The sequence below is a fragment of the Vombatus ursinus genome, unplaced genomic scaffold (genome assembly GCF_900497805.2).
Source record: "Vombatus ursinus unplaced genomic scaffold, bare-nosed wombat genome assembly UNPS02014801.1, whole genome shotgun sequence".
NCBI classification, from domain to species: Eukaryota; Metazoa; Chordata; class Mammalia; order Diprotodontia; family Vombatidae; genus Vombatus; species Vombatus ursinus.
This window is the reverse complement of record NW_020954579.1, coordinates 26,330,863-26,345,452: the sequence shown is the minus strand read 5'-3', so window position 1 is coordinate 26,345,452 and position 14,590 is coordinate 26,330,863. Positions and strand designations below refer to the sequence as shown.

Below are 14,590 nucleotides of genomic sequence, written 5' to 3'. Positions count from 1 at the left end.
TCTATCTATCTATCTATCTATCTATCTATCTATCTATCTATCTATCTTTCTATCTACATACATAAATTTTTTCCCTCCAACTACCCTAATACTGACAAAGGTCTCATGAGTTACAAATATCATCTTTCCATGCAGGAATGTAAACAGTTTAACCTTAATAAGTCTCTTATGATTTCTCTTTCCTGTTTACCTCTTCATGTTCCACTTGAGTCTTGTATTGGAAAGTCAAATTTTCTATTCAGCTCTGGTCTTTTCATCAAGAATGCTTGAAAGTCCTCAATTTCACTGAATGACCATTTTTTCCCCTGAAGAATTATACTCAGTTTTGCTGGGTAGGTGATTCTTGGTTGTAATCCTATCTCCTTTGCCCTCCAGAATATTATATTCCATACCCTGAGGTCCCTTAATGTAGAAGCTGCTAAATCTTGTGTTATCCTGATTATGTTTCCACAATACTTGAATTGTTTCTTTCTGGCTGCTTGTAATATTTTCTCCTTGACCTGGGAACTCTGGAATTTGGCTACAATATTCCTAGGAGTTTTCCTTTGGGGATCTCTTTCAGGAGGAGATCAGTGGATTCTTTCCATTTCTATTTTGCCCTCCGGTTCTAAAATATCAGGACAGTTTTCCTTGATCATTTCTTGCAAGATGATGTCTAGGCTCTTTTTTTGATCATGGCTTTCAGATAGTCCAATAATTTTTAAATTCTCTCTCCCGGATCTATTTTCCAGGTCAGTTGTTTTTCCAATGAGATATTTCACATTGTTTTCTAATTTTTCATTCTTTTGGATTTGTTTTTACAGTGTCTTGATTTCTCATAAAGTCACTAGCTTCCAATTGCTCTATTCTAATTTTTAAGGAAGTATTTTCTTCAGTAAGCTTTTGGACTTCCTTTTCCATTTGGCCAATTTTGCTTTTTAGGGCATTCTCCTCATTGGCTTTTTGGACCTCTTTTGCCATTTGGGTTAGGCTATTTTTTAAGGTGTTATTTTCTTCAGCATTTTGGGGGATTTCCTTTAGCAAGCTGTCAACTTGCTTTTCATGATTTTCTTGCATCACTCTCAGTTTTTCCTCTACTTTTCTTATTTGCTTCTCAAAATCCCTTTTGAGCTCTTCTGAGGCCTGGGACTGATTCATATTTTCCTTGGAGGCTTTGGATGTAGGAGCTTTGGCTTTGTTGTCTTCTGGTTGTATGTTTTGATCTTCTTTGTCACCAAAGTAAGATAATATAGTCTGACCCTTTTTGCGCTCTTGCTCATGATCCCAACCAATTACTTGAGTTTTAAACTCTTTATTAAGGTAAGAGTCTGTTTCCAATGTGAAGAATGTACTGTCCCAAGCTTCGGGGGTTTGTATAGCTGTTTTCAGAGCTACTTCTAGGGACTTGAAAATTTTCAGTTCTTCCAAGGTGGTATGAAAAGGGGTGAGGTGTTTCCTCTCCACTGCCACAACAAGCTCTACCACCTCCTCGCCCCAGGACTGACCCTCAGAACAGTGACCCAGATCCAAGCACCGGTAAAGCAAGAGATTCCTGCCTCAGCACTGGCAAAGAGTTCCCTGCAATCCCCCTCTGATCGGCCACTCAATTCCCCCCTCATTCTGTGGGCCAAAACCTCAGGAGGCAGCCGCTGCCCTGGGGGCAGCTGAGACCTAGCTTCTTCTCTCACCACAGTCACAGACTTTTCCCACTGACCTTCTAAGTTCTTTGGTTTTTGTGGGTTGAGAAGTCTGGAAACCACCACAGCTGCCTCTGATTCAGTCCTCTGAGGCCTGCTCCAGGGTTGCTACTGCAACCTGTGTGCTCCTCTCCCTGCCTGGCGTGATATACCTTTCTGATCAGCCATCCAGGTTGTCTTGGGCTGTAAATTTGTTTAACTCTGTTTTTTTTGTGGGTTTTGCTGCTTTAGAATTTGTTTAGAGCCATTTTTTATAGGTATTTGGAGGGGTTTGTGGGAGAGCTCAAGCAAGTCACTGCTTTCCCTCCGCCATCTTGGCTCTGCCCAAGAACCAAATAATCTTAAGCACATTGCAACCTTAAATATAAGTGCTAGCTATTATTACTGTTGTTATTACACATTTCTTCCCTACCAGTAGAATGGAAGCTCCAAAGAACAGGGACTGATTCATTTTTGTCTTTATAGCTCAGAGCCTAGCATGGTGTCTGACACATAGTAGGGGCTTAGAAAGTGTTGATTGATTATGTCTCAGATGATAATACTATGTCATAGGGTAAAAGGTGGCCTATTTGATAAGTTCAGTTTATCATCATCATCACTAATAGAGCTAACTGATACTTAAGAGTCTAGGTTGTCACTCAGCCCCCCATGCTCTGGTACTGACATCTAGCCGCGTCAAAGCTGTGGAGGCCAGCTGGAGTCCCACCTCCTTCTGCCACAGAGCAACAGAAGTCGTCAGGTAAGGAGCTGGTTCACACTATAGTTCCCTCTTCTAGCCTGGGAACCTCTACAGTTACTGGGTAACTTCTAGTCCCACTGTGGTGGGACTGGTTACAGGAGGCACCTTGGGCTAAAGAACACTAGGAGCTAATTGGTGACAAAGTGGTTCAGTGGCAGAGGCAGCATGGATTGGGATGTAGGGATGGAACATATTCACAACTACTGCTATAACTAACATATAAAATCAACTCTACTTGGAGAAAGACATAATTAAAGAGAAAACTCAAGAAAAACTTAAGTGAGGATGCACTGCTTCAGATGAATTGAGTACGCCCTTGTACTCTCACAGGCAGGGGCTGAAAAAAAAGGGCAGCTTTAAAGACATATTGACCAAAAGAGACCAGTTAGTTTAATAATTATGACAATGTTTAAAATAACAAGAGCTAGCATTTATTTAGTGCTTTAGGGTTTGCAAAGCACTTTACATATGTTTTCTTATTTGACATACCCGCAACAACCCTGGAGGTAATTAATATTATTATCCCCATTTTACAGATGAGTAAACTAAGGCTCAGAGATGTTATGTGACTTCTGTAGGGTCAGACAGCTAGTAAACATCTGAGGCAAGATTTGAAATCAGGTTTTCCTAACACCAAGTCCAACACACTACTATTAAAATGACAAATCCTATATAACCCTAAAGAAGCACATTTTAAATACTCCTTAAAAATTCTTATAGTGGAAGAAGCTTAGGGAAAGATGATGTGAGAGTGACTGAAAAAAAAAAGAGACTGACAATTTGGGTATGACATCATTGTAGTATTTTTCTGGCCAACAAAGATTTAATCCATTTGTTAGAGGACCCTTGCTCTTTTTTCTTTTTTGCTAGTCAAACATTATCATTTGTTAGTTTATGCAAATGTGACTCCTAAAGAACAATGAGCTTGCTTCCTGGGGTCTAGAGTTTTTAATATTCAAGCTGTATCACAGACAAGAACTAGAGTCCTTTATGTTTTCATGTTCAGCAGAGCTACTGAAGGATAAAGTAATGCATGATTCATAGGGTCAAATATATTCCCCAAATTCTGTGACAGAGGAAGCAAGGATTACTTTTGGTGCATTTTTTTCATAGCTGATATCCTGACACAAGACCTGGGTGGTTTCAGTTTTTCTCTATTTGTAAAAACATCCTTTTATATCAGGGGTTTGTCTTGAGACAAACATTTCTACTAAAAAAGCAGAAAGAAGATGAAGGAAATGATCCTTGTGACCCAGCTATGCCTTACAAAGCCAGGTCTTCACATCATGTAGAAACAGCTTTCTATAAGTAAATTAGCATGTAGTAGGTCTTCCATGGAGCATTTATATAGAAGAGTGCAAGACAAAGCAAGGAAGGGACAAGTGATTAGAAGATGAAGACATGGTGAAAAAGAGGAGTTCTCATCCATTAGTGAAGATCTATGCTGGGCCACCATTCCTTTCTCTTTTCCACTTGCCAATTTTAGCCAAGGTGGCATTAACTCTCTAGGGTTTTTCCAAAACCTTTCTCATGCTGAAGACCAGTATTTATGATGCTATTGTACAGTTACTGAGAAGGCACAAAGACACAACAAATAATAACAAATATCTTGGCAGATACGGGAAGAAATATTAATGGTAAGCAGTGGCAGCCTTAAGAAGATGTCATTTAGAATGCTGCAAAGGACTTATTTCTCTTTTTATTAATGAGAAAGAAAACCTTAGGATTCTTAGTAGAAGCTACAATGAATTGTTAAGGACAATAAACTATGAAGCCCTTTATTTAAGTGAAGTTAAACTTTTGCCCTTCCTCAAAGACCTATGCTTATTCCTAGAGGTGTTACATGACTCAGAACTGAGGGGACTTGGTGCTTTGAGATGACAAGACAATGTTCTCCATTTTTGTGAAGAGAATTGAAGGGAATTGTAGCAAAACCCCAAATACAGAGAAACTGAGTGGAGCACTAGAGCACTGGGTGGAAGATCCACATGCACATCCTGACTTTACCATTTACGAGCTGTACGGCTCGGCCGAATCACTGGATTTCTCTGAACTTCAAGATCCACATTTGTACAATGGGATGATAAGACTTGTAATTCCTACCTTAAAGGTTTATTATAAGGATTAAATGAGATTAAATATGTACACACACACACATTCTCACATGTGTGCATGTGCCTGAGTGCATATGTGTGTCAGAATAGCGTCTAGTGTTTCAATATGCCTCAAACTATAGTTCCCAAAGGTAGACACAATTTCCTGTTAAGATCTGATCATTAGTTCAATTGACAAAGCATATTTTAAGCACCTACAATGTTCTAGGTGCTATGTTAAATGTTGAAGATACAAAGACAAAAATGAAATAGACCAGGCCTGCACAACCTGCTACGCACCAAAGGAGTATGGGTGGCCCACAAAAAATTTTTCGCAGGCCACCCAAAATTCTTTGGCGTGCCGCAAGTGGGCCATGGGCTATAAGTGGCCCAGGGGCCACTGGTTGTACAAGCCTAATAATAGACCCTACTCTGTGGGATTTTACATTCTATTGGAATATACATTTACAATTAACTATAAAACAGATAAGAAGTGATTTCAGGGATGTGGGCGTTAGCAACTAGGTGACCAGGATATGATGCTTGCCATAAGACATAGGACTTGAGCTAAGCTTTCAAAGAAACTAGAATTTCTGTGAAGTTTAGAATTCTTAAAGAGTTTCTAATGAAGAAGTGTATTCCAGACACAGGAGATAGCTTGTGCAAAGATGTAGTGATAGGAGATAGAACATTGTTTGTGACGAAGAGCATGAAGGCTAATGTGGCTAGACAGTAGAGTCCAGTGGTTAGGAAAGCAATGTGTAATAAACCTGAAAATGTGGAAAGTACCCAAACTGTGAGAGCTCTAAATGCTGAACAAAAGAGTCTCAACAGGATCCGATAGGCAACAAGGAGCCACTGGAGCGTTCCTGAGCTTGTGTTTTAGGAATATCAATTTGGTAACTGTGGAAGATAAAGTGAAGAGGGGAGAGACTAGAAATAAGGAGACCACTATTGAATTAGGCTAGGTGAGAGGTGATGAGGGCCTGAACTAGGGTGGTAGCATTATAAATCAATAAACATTTATTAAGCACCTACTATGCACCAGACATTTTGATAAGTTACAGGGATACAAAAAAAGGCAAAAAATAGTCCCTGACCTCAAGGAGCTCATGGTCTGGTGGGGAGACAATGCACAAACAGCTGTGTACTAACATAATATATAAATATAATTGGGGATAATTTCAGAGGGAAGCCACTAAGATTTAGGATTGGGAAAGGCTTCTTGCAGAAGATGGGACATTAGCTGAGACTTGAAGGAAACTGGGAAAGGCATGGGACAGAGAGAAGGGAGAGAGTTCCAGGAATGCGGTACAGTCAGTCAAAATGCTTGGTTTCAGAAGATGGAGACTCTTGTGTGAGGAACATTAAGGAAGCCAATGTCACTGGATCGTATATGGAAAGAAGGAAGGGAATAAGGTTGGAAGACTGGAAAGGTAGGATGGGTCAGGTTATGAAGAGCATTGTGAGTAAAGAAAAATAAACAGTAAAAATAACAGCTAGCCCTTATATGATATCTGCAAAGAGCTTCACATATGTTATCTCATTTAATCTTTGTTAACAACCCTGAAGTAATTGCTATTACTATTCCCATTTTCCAGATAAGGCTGAAGGTGGTTAAGTGACTTCCTCAGCATGATATAACTAGTAATATAACTAGTAGTAATAACTGTAACATATGAGGTCAGATTTGAACTCAAGTCTTCATGAGTCCAAGTCCAGCACTTTACTCACTAGTTCATCTAGCTTTTAAGAAACAAATATGAAAGGGGAAGCTAGGTGGTACAGTGGTTAGAGCACTGGCCATGGAGTCAGGAGGACTTCAGTTCAAATCCAGCCTCAGATACTTATTAGCTGTGTGACCCTGGGCAAGTCACTTAACTCCAATTTGCCTCTCAAAAAAGAAAGAAAGAAAGAAAAGAAACAAATGAGAAAAGTTCTGAAGATAAAATCAAGAAGACTTAGCAACTGATTGGATATGAGGGAGTAAAGAGTCAAGGTTGTGAACCCTGAGTAACTCAAAGAATGCAAATTTCATCAATGGTAAGTTTGGAAGAGAGGTGAGTTTGGAGAAGAAAGATAATCAGTAACAAACAATACAGAGTTGAATGGAATAACAATAAAAGTTAACATTTATATAGCACTTTAATATCTTGTTTGAGCCTCACAACAACTCTGGGAGGTAGATGCTATTATTATCCCCATTTTACAAATGAGGAAACAGAAACTGAGAGAGGTCAAGTGAATTGCCCAGAATCAACACAATTTCTTTCACTCCAAGGCTGGCTGTCTAGAATCTACTACTTTAAGGGTCTTAAACTATATTTAATATAATTTAATAACTTCATTTTGATATTATCTATTTCCTTTGTAATCCTAAGTATTTTATATTATTTATTTAAAAACATTATTCTGAACTGAGGCAGGATTCTGTTGCTTTGCCCATACTTAGATCTTGGTTCCAGGGTGAGGAGGAGCACTAGCACAGCAGAGCTTGTGGCAGTTCCAGGGCAGAAAACAGAGCTTGTGGTTGCTCACAGACCAGAGTATAGGCTAGGAGAGGAGTAAACATTTCTCCTTAGGTCATACCGCCTTGGAAGAACTGAAAATTTACAGGTCCCTAGAAGTATTTCTGAAAACAGCTGAACAAAACCCCTGGAGCTTGGGACAGTGTGCCCTCCATCCTGGAAGCAGAGCCCTACCTTAACAAACAGTTAAAAGTCAAGTAATAGGTTGGGAAAATGAGAGAATAATGGGGAAAAAACTCTGATTATAGAAGGTGATTATGGTGACAAGAAAGATTAAAACACACACTCAGAAGAAGACAACAAGTCTACAGGAAAAATATGAATTGATTTCATGTCATTGAAGAGATCAAAAATGATTTTGAAAATCAAGTAAGAGAGGTAGAGGAAAAATTGGGAAGAAAAATGAGAGCGGTACAAGAAAATCATGAGAAAAGAGTCAACAGAAGATGGCAGAAAAAAGAAGTGACATGCTTCGCTCTCCCCCAAACCTCTCCAAATGCCTGTAAAAATGTCTCTAAACAAATTCTAGAGCAGCAGAACCCACAAAAAGACAGAGTGAAACAAATTTCCAGCCCAAGACAACCTGGATGGTTGATTGGAAAGTTCTCTTGCACTGGGTGGGGAGAGGAACGCATTTAGTGTGGGCTGCGCCAGCAAAGACTAGGCTTCAGTGATCCTGGATCAGGCTTCAGGGGGCTGAATCATGGGCATCTGTGGCAGTTTCTAGACTTCTCAAACCACAAATGCCAAAGACAACTTAGAAGGTCAGTAGGAAAGGTTCGTTGACCACGGTGAGAAAGGAGTGTGGTCCAGCCCCAGTCCCGGCACAGCCCCAGGGTGGTGGTTGCTTCTGAAGCCCTCAGCCCACAGACAGAGTGGGGATCAAGCAGCTGATGACAGGGGGATTGCAGGGATCTCTTGGCTGGTGCTGAGGTAGGATTCTCTTGTTTTGCCCATGTTTGGATCTGGATCACAGTTCTGGTTGGTGGTCCTGGGATGAGGAGGAGTGGTGGCATGGTGGAGCTTGTAGTGGTGGTGGAGAGGGAATCCTCCTCACAGTTCCAAGGCAGGAAAGAGTACCCGTGGTCAATCACAGACCAGACTATAGGCCAAGAAAGGAGTAAACACCTCACCTTTGATCATACCACCTTGGAAGAACTGAAAATTTACGGGTCCCTAGAAGCATCTCTGAAAACAGCTGCACAAAACACCCAAAGCTTGGGACAGTACATTCTCCACATTGGAAGCAGAGCCCTACCTTAACAAAGAGTTTATAACTCAACTAATTAGCAAACTGTGCAAAAAAAATGTCAGACCATAGAATCTTTCTTTGGTGACAGAGAAGATCAAAATATACAACCAGGAGAAGACAACAAAGTCAAAGTCTCTACATCCAAAGCCTCTAGGAAAAATATGAATCAGTCCCAGGCCACAGAAGAGCTCAAAAAGGATTTTGAGAAGTAAGAGAAGTAGAGGAAAAACTGGGAAGAGAAATGAGAATGATGCAAGAAATCATGAAAAACAAGTCAACAGCTTGCTAAAGGAGATCCCCAAAAATACTGAAGAAAATAACACCTTAAAAAGCAGACTAAGCCAAATGGCAAAAGAGGTCCAAAAAGTCAATGAGGAAAATAATGCCTCAAAATGCAGAACTGGACAAATGGAAAAGGAAGTACAAAAGCTCAATGAAAAAATACTTCCTTAAAAATTAGAATGGAGCAAATGGAAGCTAATGACTTTATGAGAAATCAAGAAATTGTAAAACAAAACCAAAAGAATGAAAAAATAGAAGACAATGTGAACTATCTCATTGGAAAAACAACTGACCTGGAAAATAGATCCAGGAGAGATAATTTAAAAATTATTGGGCTACCTGAAAGCCATGATCAAAAAAAGAGCCTAGACATCATCTTTCAAGAAATTATCAAGGAAAACTGCCCTGATATTCTAGAACCAGAGGGCAAGATGGAAATTGAAAGAATCCACCAATCACCTCCTGAAAGAGATCCCCAAAAGAAAAACTCATAGGAATATTATAGTCAAATTCCAGGGTTCCCAGGTCAAGGAAAAAATACCGCAAGCAACCAGAAAGAAATAATTCAAGTATTGTGGAAACACAAACATGATAACACAAGATTTAGCAGCTTCTACATTAAGGGACCGCAGGGCTTGGAATATGATAATCTGGAGGGCAAAGGAGATAAGATTACAACCAAGAATCACCTACTTAGCAAAACTGAGTATAATTCTTCAGGGGAAAAAATGGACATTCAGTGAAACAGAGGACTTTCAAGCATTCTTGATGAAAAGACTAGAACTAAATGGAAAATTTGACTGTCAAATACAAGACTCAAGAGAAGCATGAAAAGGTAAACAGGAAAGAAAAATCATAAGGGACTTATTAAAGTTGAATTGTTTACATTTTTACATGGAAAGATGATATTTACAACTCATGAGACCCTTGTCAATATTATGGTAGTTGGAAGGAAAATGTTTATGTACATATATATATATATATAGATAGATAGATAGATAGATAGATAGATAGACTGATAGATAGATAGAGGGCACAGGGTGAGTTGAAGATGAAGGGGTAACATCTAAAAAATAAAATTAAGGAGTGAGAGAGGATTATACGAGGAGAAGGAGAAAGGGAGAAGTAGAATGGGGCAAATTATCTCACATAAAACAGACAAAAAAAAGCTTTTACAGTGGAGGAGAAGTGTAAGGTGACAGTGAATGAGTGAATCTTATTCTCATCAGATTTGGCCTAAGGAGGGAATAACATACACACTCAATTGGGTATGGAAATCTATCTTACCCTACAGGAAAATAGAGGGGAAGGAGATAAGAGGTGGAAATGATAGAAGGGAGTGCATATGGGGGGAGGTGGTAAACAGAAGCAAACACTTCCGAGGAGGTACAGGGTCAAAAGAGAGATTAGAATAAATGGGGGGGCAGATAGGATGAAGGGAAATGTAGTTAGTTTTCCACAACATGACTACTATGGAAGTGTTTTGCATGACTACACATGTATAACCTGTATTGAGTTGCTTGCCTTCTCAATGAAGGTTGGTAGGGAGGAAGAAAGGGAGAAAATTTGGAACCCAAAGTTTTAAAAACAAATGTTAAAAATAGTTTTTACAAGCAACTGTGAAATAAGATATACAGGTAATGGAATACAGAAATCTATCCTGCCCTACAGGAAAACAGAAGGGGAAGGGGATAAGAGAAGGTGGCATGATAGAAGGGAGGGCAGATTGGGGAAGGGATATTCAGAATGCATACCATCTTGGGGTAGGGAGAGGGGTGAGATGGGGAAAAATTTGGAACTCAAAATCTTGTGGAAGTGAATGTTGAAAACCAAAAATAAATATCTAAATAAAAAAAAAGAAAGAAAGAACAGAGTCAATAGCTTGGTAAAGGAGACACAAAAAAATACTGAAGAAAATAACACCTTAAAAAGCAGACTAAGCCAAATGGCAAAACATGTCCAAAAAGTCAATGAGGAAAAGAATGCCTTAAAAAGCAGAAATGGCCAAATGGAAAAGGAGTTCGAAAAGCTCAATGAAGAAAATTTTAAATATTAGAATGAATCAAGTGGAAGCTAATGACTTTATGAGAAATCAAGAAACAATAAAACAAAACCAAAAGAATGAAAAAATAGAAGACAATGTGAAATATCTCATTGGAAAAACAACTGAACTGGACAATAGATCTAGGAGAGATAATTTAAAAATTATTGGAATACCTGAAAGCCAAGATAAAAAAAAGAGCCCAGATATCATCTTTCAACAAATTATCAAGGAAAACTGTCCTAATATTCTAAACCAGAGGGTAAAAATAGAAATAGTAAGAATTCACTGATCACCTTCTGAAAGAGATTTCAAAATGAAAATTGCCAGGAACATAACAGCAAAACTCTAGATTTCCCAGGTCAAGGAGAAAATATTGCAAACAGCCAGAAACAAACAATTCAAGTATTGTGCAGTCACAATCAGGATAACACAAGACTTAGCAGTTTCTAAAGGATCAAAAGCCTTGGCATATGATATTCCAGAGGTCAAAGGAGTTATGATTACAACCAAGAATCACCTACTCAGCAAAACCTGAGTATAATCCTTCAGGAGAAAAAACTGACATTCAGTGAGACAGAGGACTTTCAAACATTCTTGATAATGAGACCAGAGCTGAATAGAAAATTTGACTTTCAAATACAAGACTCAAGAGAACCATAAAAAGGTAAACAGGAAAAGGAAATCATAAGGTACTTAATAAAGTTAAACTATTTACATTTTTACATGGGAAGATGATATTTCTAACTCATAAGATCTTTCTCATTATTAGGTAGTTAGAAGGAGTATATATAGACAGAGGGCACAGGTTTGAGTTCAATATGAATGGATGATATCTAAAAAATAAAATGAAGGAATGAGAGAGGAATGTACTGTGAGGAGAAAGGGAGAAGTAGAATGGGGTAAATTATCTCACATAAAAGAGGCAAGAAAAAGCTTTTACAGGGGGGGGGGGGGAGAAAGAGGAGGTGAGGGAAAGTGAGTGAACCTTATTCTCATCAGAATTGGCTCAGAGAGGGAATAACATACACACACAATTGGGTATAGAAATCTATCTTACCCTAAAGGAAAGTAGGAGGGGAAAGGGATAATGGAAGGGGATGGGGTATGATAGAAGGGAGGGCAAATTTGGGGAGGAGGTAGTCAGAGGCAAAACACTTTTGGATAAGTAATTAAAGCTATTTATAGCCATATGAGAAAATATTCTAACTCACTATTGATTGGAGAAATGCAAATTAAAACAATTCTGAGGTACTGCCTGTATGAGGCAGTTAGATTGTCTAATAGGACAGAAAAGGTAAATGACAAATGTTGGAAGGGATTTGGGAAAAATGAAACATTAATACACTGGTGGTGGAGTTGTGAATGGATTCAACCATTCTGTAGAGCAATTTGGAACTATACCCAAAGCACTATAAAACCAGGCTTATTCTTTGACCTAGCAATACCACAACTAGGTCTACATCCCAAAAGAGGAAAAAAAAACCAAAAAGGTAAAGGACCTATTTGTACAAAAATATTTATAGCAGCTCTTTTCTGGGGGTAAAGAATTAGAAATTGAAGGGATACCCATCAAGTGAGGAATGGCTGAACAAGCTGTGGTACATGATTATGATAGAATACTATTACACTCTAAGAAAAGATGAACAGAATGCTCTCAGAAAAACCTGGAAAACCTTGCATGGGGTGATGCAAAATGAAATGTACTGTGTACAAAGTAACAGCAATATTGTAAGATAACCAGTTCTGAATGACTTAGCTATTTTCAGTATGATGAAAAATGCTATCCATTCCCAGAGAAAGAACTGATAGTGTCTGAATACAGATTGAAGCATATCTTTTTTTTTTACTTTGTTTTTCTTGAGTTTTTTTTGGTCTGTGTTTTCTTTCACAACATGACTGTTTGCATGACTACACATATACAACCTATATCTGATTGCTTGCCTTCTCAATGTGGGGAGGGTGGGAAGGCAGAAAGGGGGAGAATTTGGAAGTCAAAGTTTTTAAAACAAATGTTAAAATTGTTTTGACATGCAACTGGGGCAAAATAAAATACTAAATAAATACAAAAATTCTTCTGAGAAGGGATCCATAAGCTTCACCAGACTGCCCAAGGGTTCATGACAAAAAAAGAGTGAAGAACCCCTGCACCACTCCATGATACCTTTATTTCATCTTTAGTATAGGGAATTTCTGCTCTTAAAAATAAGTCATCTAAGTTAGATTCTTATCAGTCTCAATCCAGAGTAGCTACATAGCAAGTCATGTAATTGTCCAAGGTGCAGAAATAAATTTTTTTTAGCACTATCACACCACAGAAAATCAGTATCATGATGTAATGAATCATTACCTGTCCAGCTAACATTTCATATAACAGGACACCATAGGCCCACCAGTCCACAGATTTTCCATACGGCTGATAAGCGATGATCTGTGTGGAGACAAATTGGTACATTTAGTTGTTAATCATGACTTGTACAGAAAACCATTGCAGCGTGCACATGTTTGAGGTGTAACTAAAATGTCATAAGATTGGTTTTGTTGAGACTGTTTTTGAACTTACATACATAAAGGAATACTGCCTTTCTCATACCCTCGTTAGGAATCATAAATCAGTTCCATTGATACTGTCCTTGGTTAGAACATGTTTGGAATTCTTTGGGAACCGTCCCTGGCACAAGTTCATGTGCCACATAAAGAAATCTCTTTTGTTATTGTTGACATCTCATCTTTGAAGAGAAATGACATTAGCTATCTTAGTTACCTACCTTATTCAATAGATTTCTCTCTGAGTGACATTTGTTTTTTTCCAAAAATCAAACTCATCCTCAAAACTGGGGGAGGGGGAGGGAGGAAGAAAGACAGAGAGAGAGACAGAGAGAGAGAGAGAGACAGAGAGACAGAGAGAGAAACTTGCCAATAAATGATGCCAGCATATCAAGAAGGGACCCAACAATAGCTACATTATGGGAATAAATATATAATCTCTCAAAACAACTGCTTTAATATTAGGGGCGATGCTTAATCAAGTAAATAAGTTCTGAGGTGTTTATGTAAAAACAAAACAAAACACAAAGCAGGGGATTCAGTCTCATCAAGTATTCTATGCAAAGAGAAAAATAATACTGTTAGTCTCAACATATCCATTGTGTTATTTTCAAAGTTAGCTCCTTGATTTAGTCTTAGCAAGTATAACTTTTAAATATTTTATTTTCCTCCAATTACATGTAAAAAACAATTTTTAATCTTAGCAAGTGTTAACCTTTCTAATATTCCCCAAATGTCTAGCAGATGAATTCAAGAAATCTTATTGTAATTACATAACTTTCTGCATGTCTAGTACATGTCTGTTTAAATAAATTGATTCATAGCATTTCTGTGTAGAATTCATGGAGAAATGAAATAATAGAGACTTGATCAGATAGTTGTATGAAAAAAAATAGAAGCTAAATTTCAGGTTCTATTATTACCTTAACCCTTATTTCATTAAGAAGAAACTGAAAAGCACAGAAACCGAGAAGGAAAGAGATGCCCACTTCTTGCGACAGAACAGCAGTTTCTGCCTCAACAATCTATGGATCAAATTTGATTCTAATCTGAAAGTACTCACTATAAATCAGGCCCCACACATTCCTGCTCTACTAGAAAGACTATGCAGGATAATGTTAAGACATTGTTTGACTTACTTATAAGTGTTTTTTCTTTGTCATTGGTAAATTTGTGGGGAAAATAACCTTATGAAAATCAGATTTAATCAAGAGACTAATGGAAATGGAATTCATTATTCCTTACAAACCTAATAGGACTTAATTTCTTAGCTTGAGGCTATTCTCTTGATGGTCACCAAACAAACAGCACATGGTGTTTCATGAGTTTAACACATTTTAAAAAATAAAATGTGACAAGTTTTATTAAATAAATTATTGCTTCCATCCCCTTCCACTTCATTCAAAAGAGCCACTATAAGCTTGCACCTGTA

At 38.1% G+C, this 14,590-nt stretch overlaps 1 protein-coding gene across 1 annotated transcript in view; it reads right to left on the bottom strand.

The window, feature by feature from the left end:
• Positions 1–14,590, bottom strand: part of PRKCA (protein kinase C alpha) — a 438,280-nt gene that overhangs the window by 30,305 nt on the left and 393,385 nt on the right. Inside the window, exon 12 of the mRNA XM_027873394.1 lies at positions 12,962–13,042. Within this exon, the coding sequence (XP_027729195.1) occupies positions 12,962–13,042 (81 nt within the window). The remainder of the gene's footprint in view (positions 1–12,961; positions 13,043–14,590) is intronic.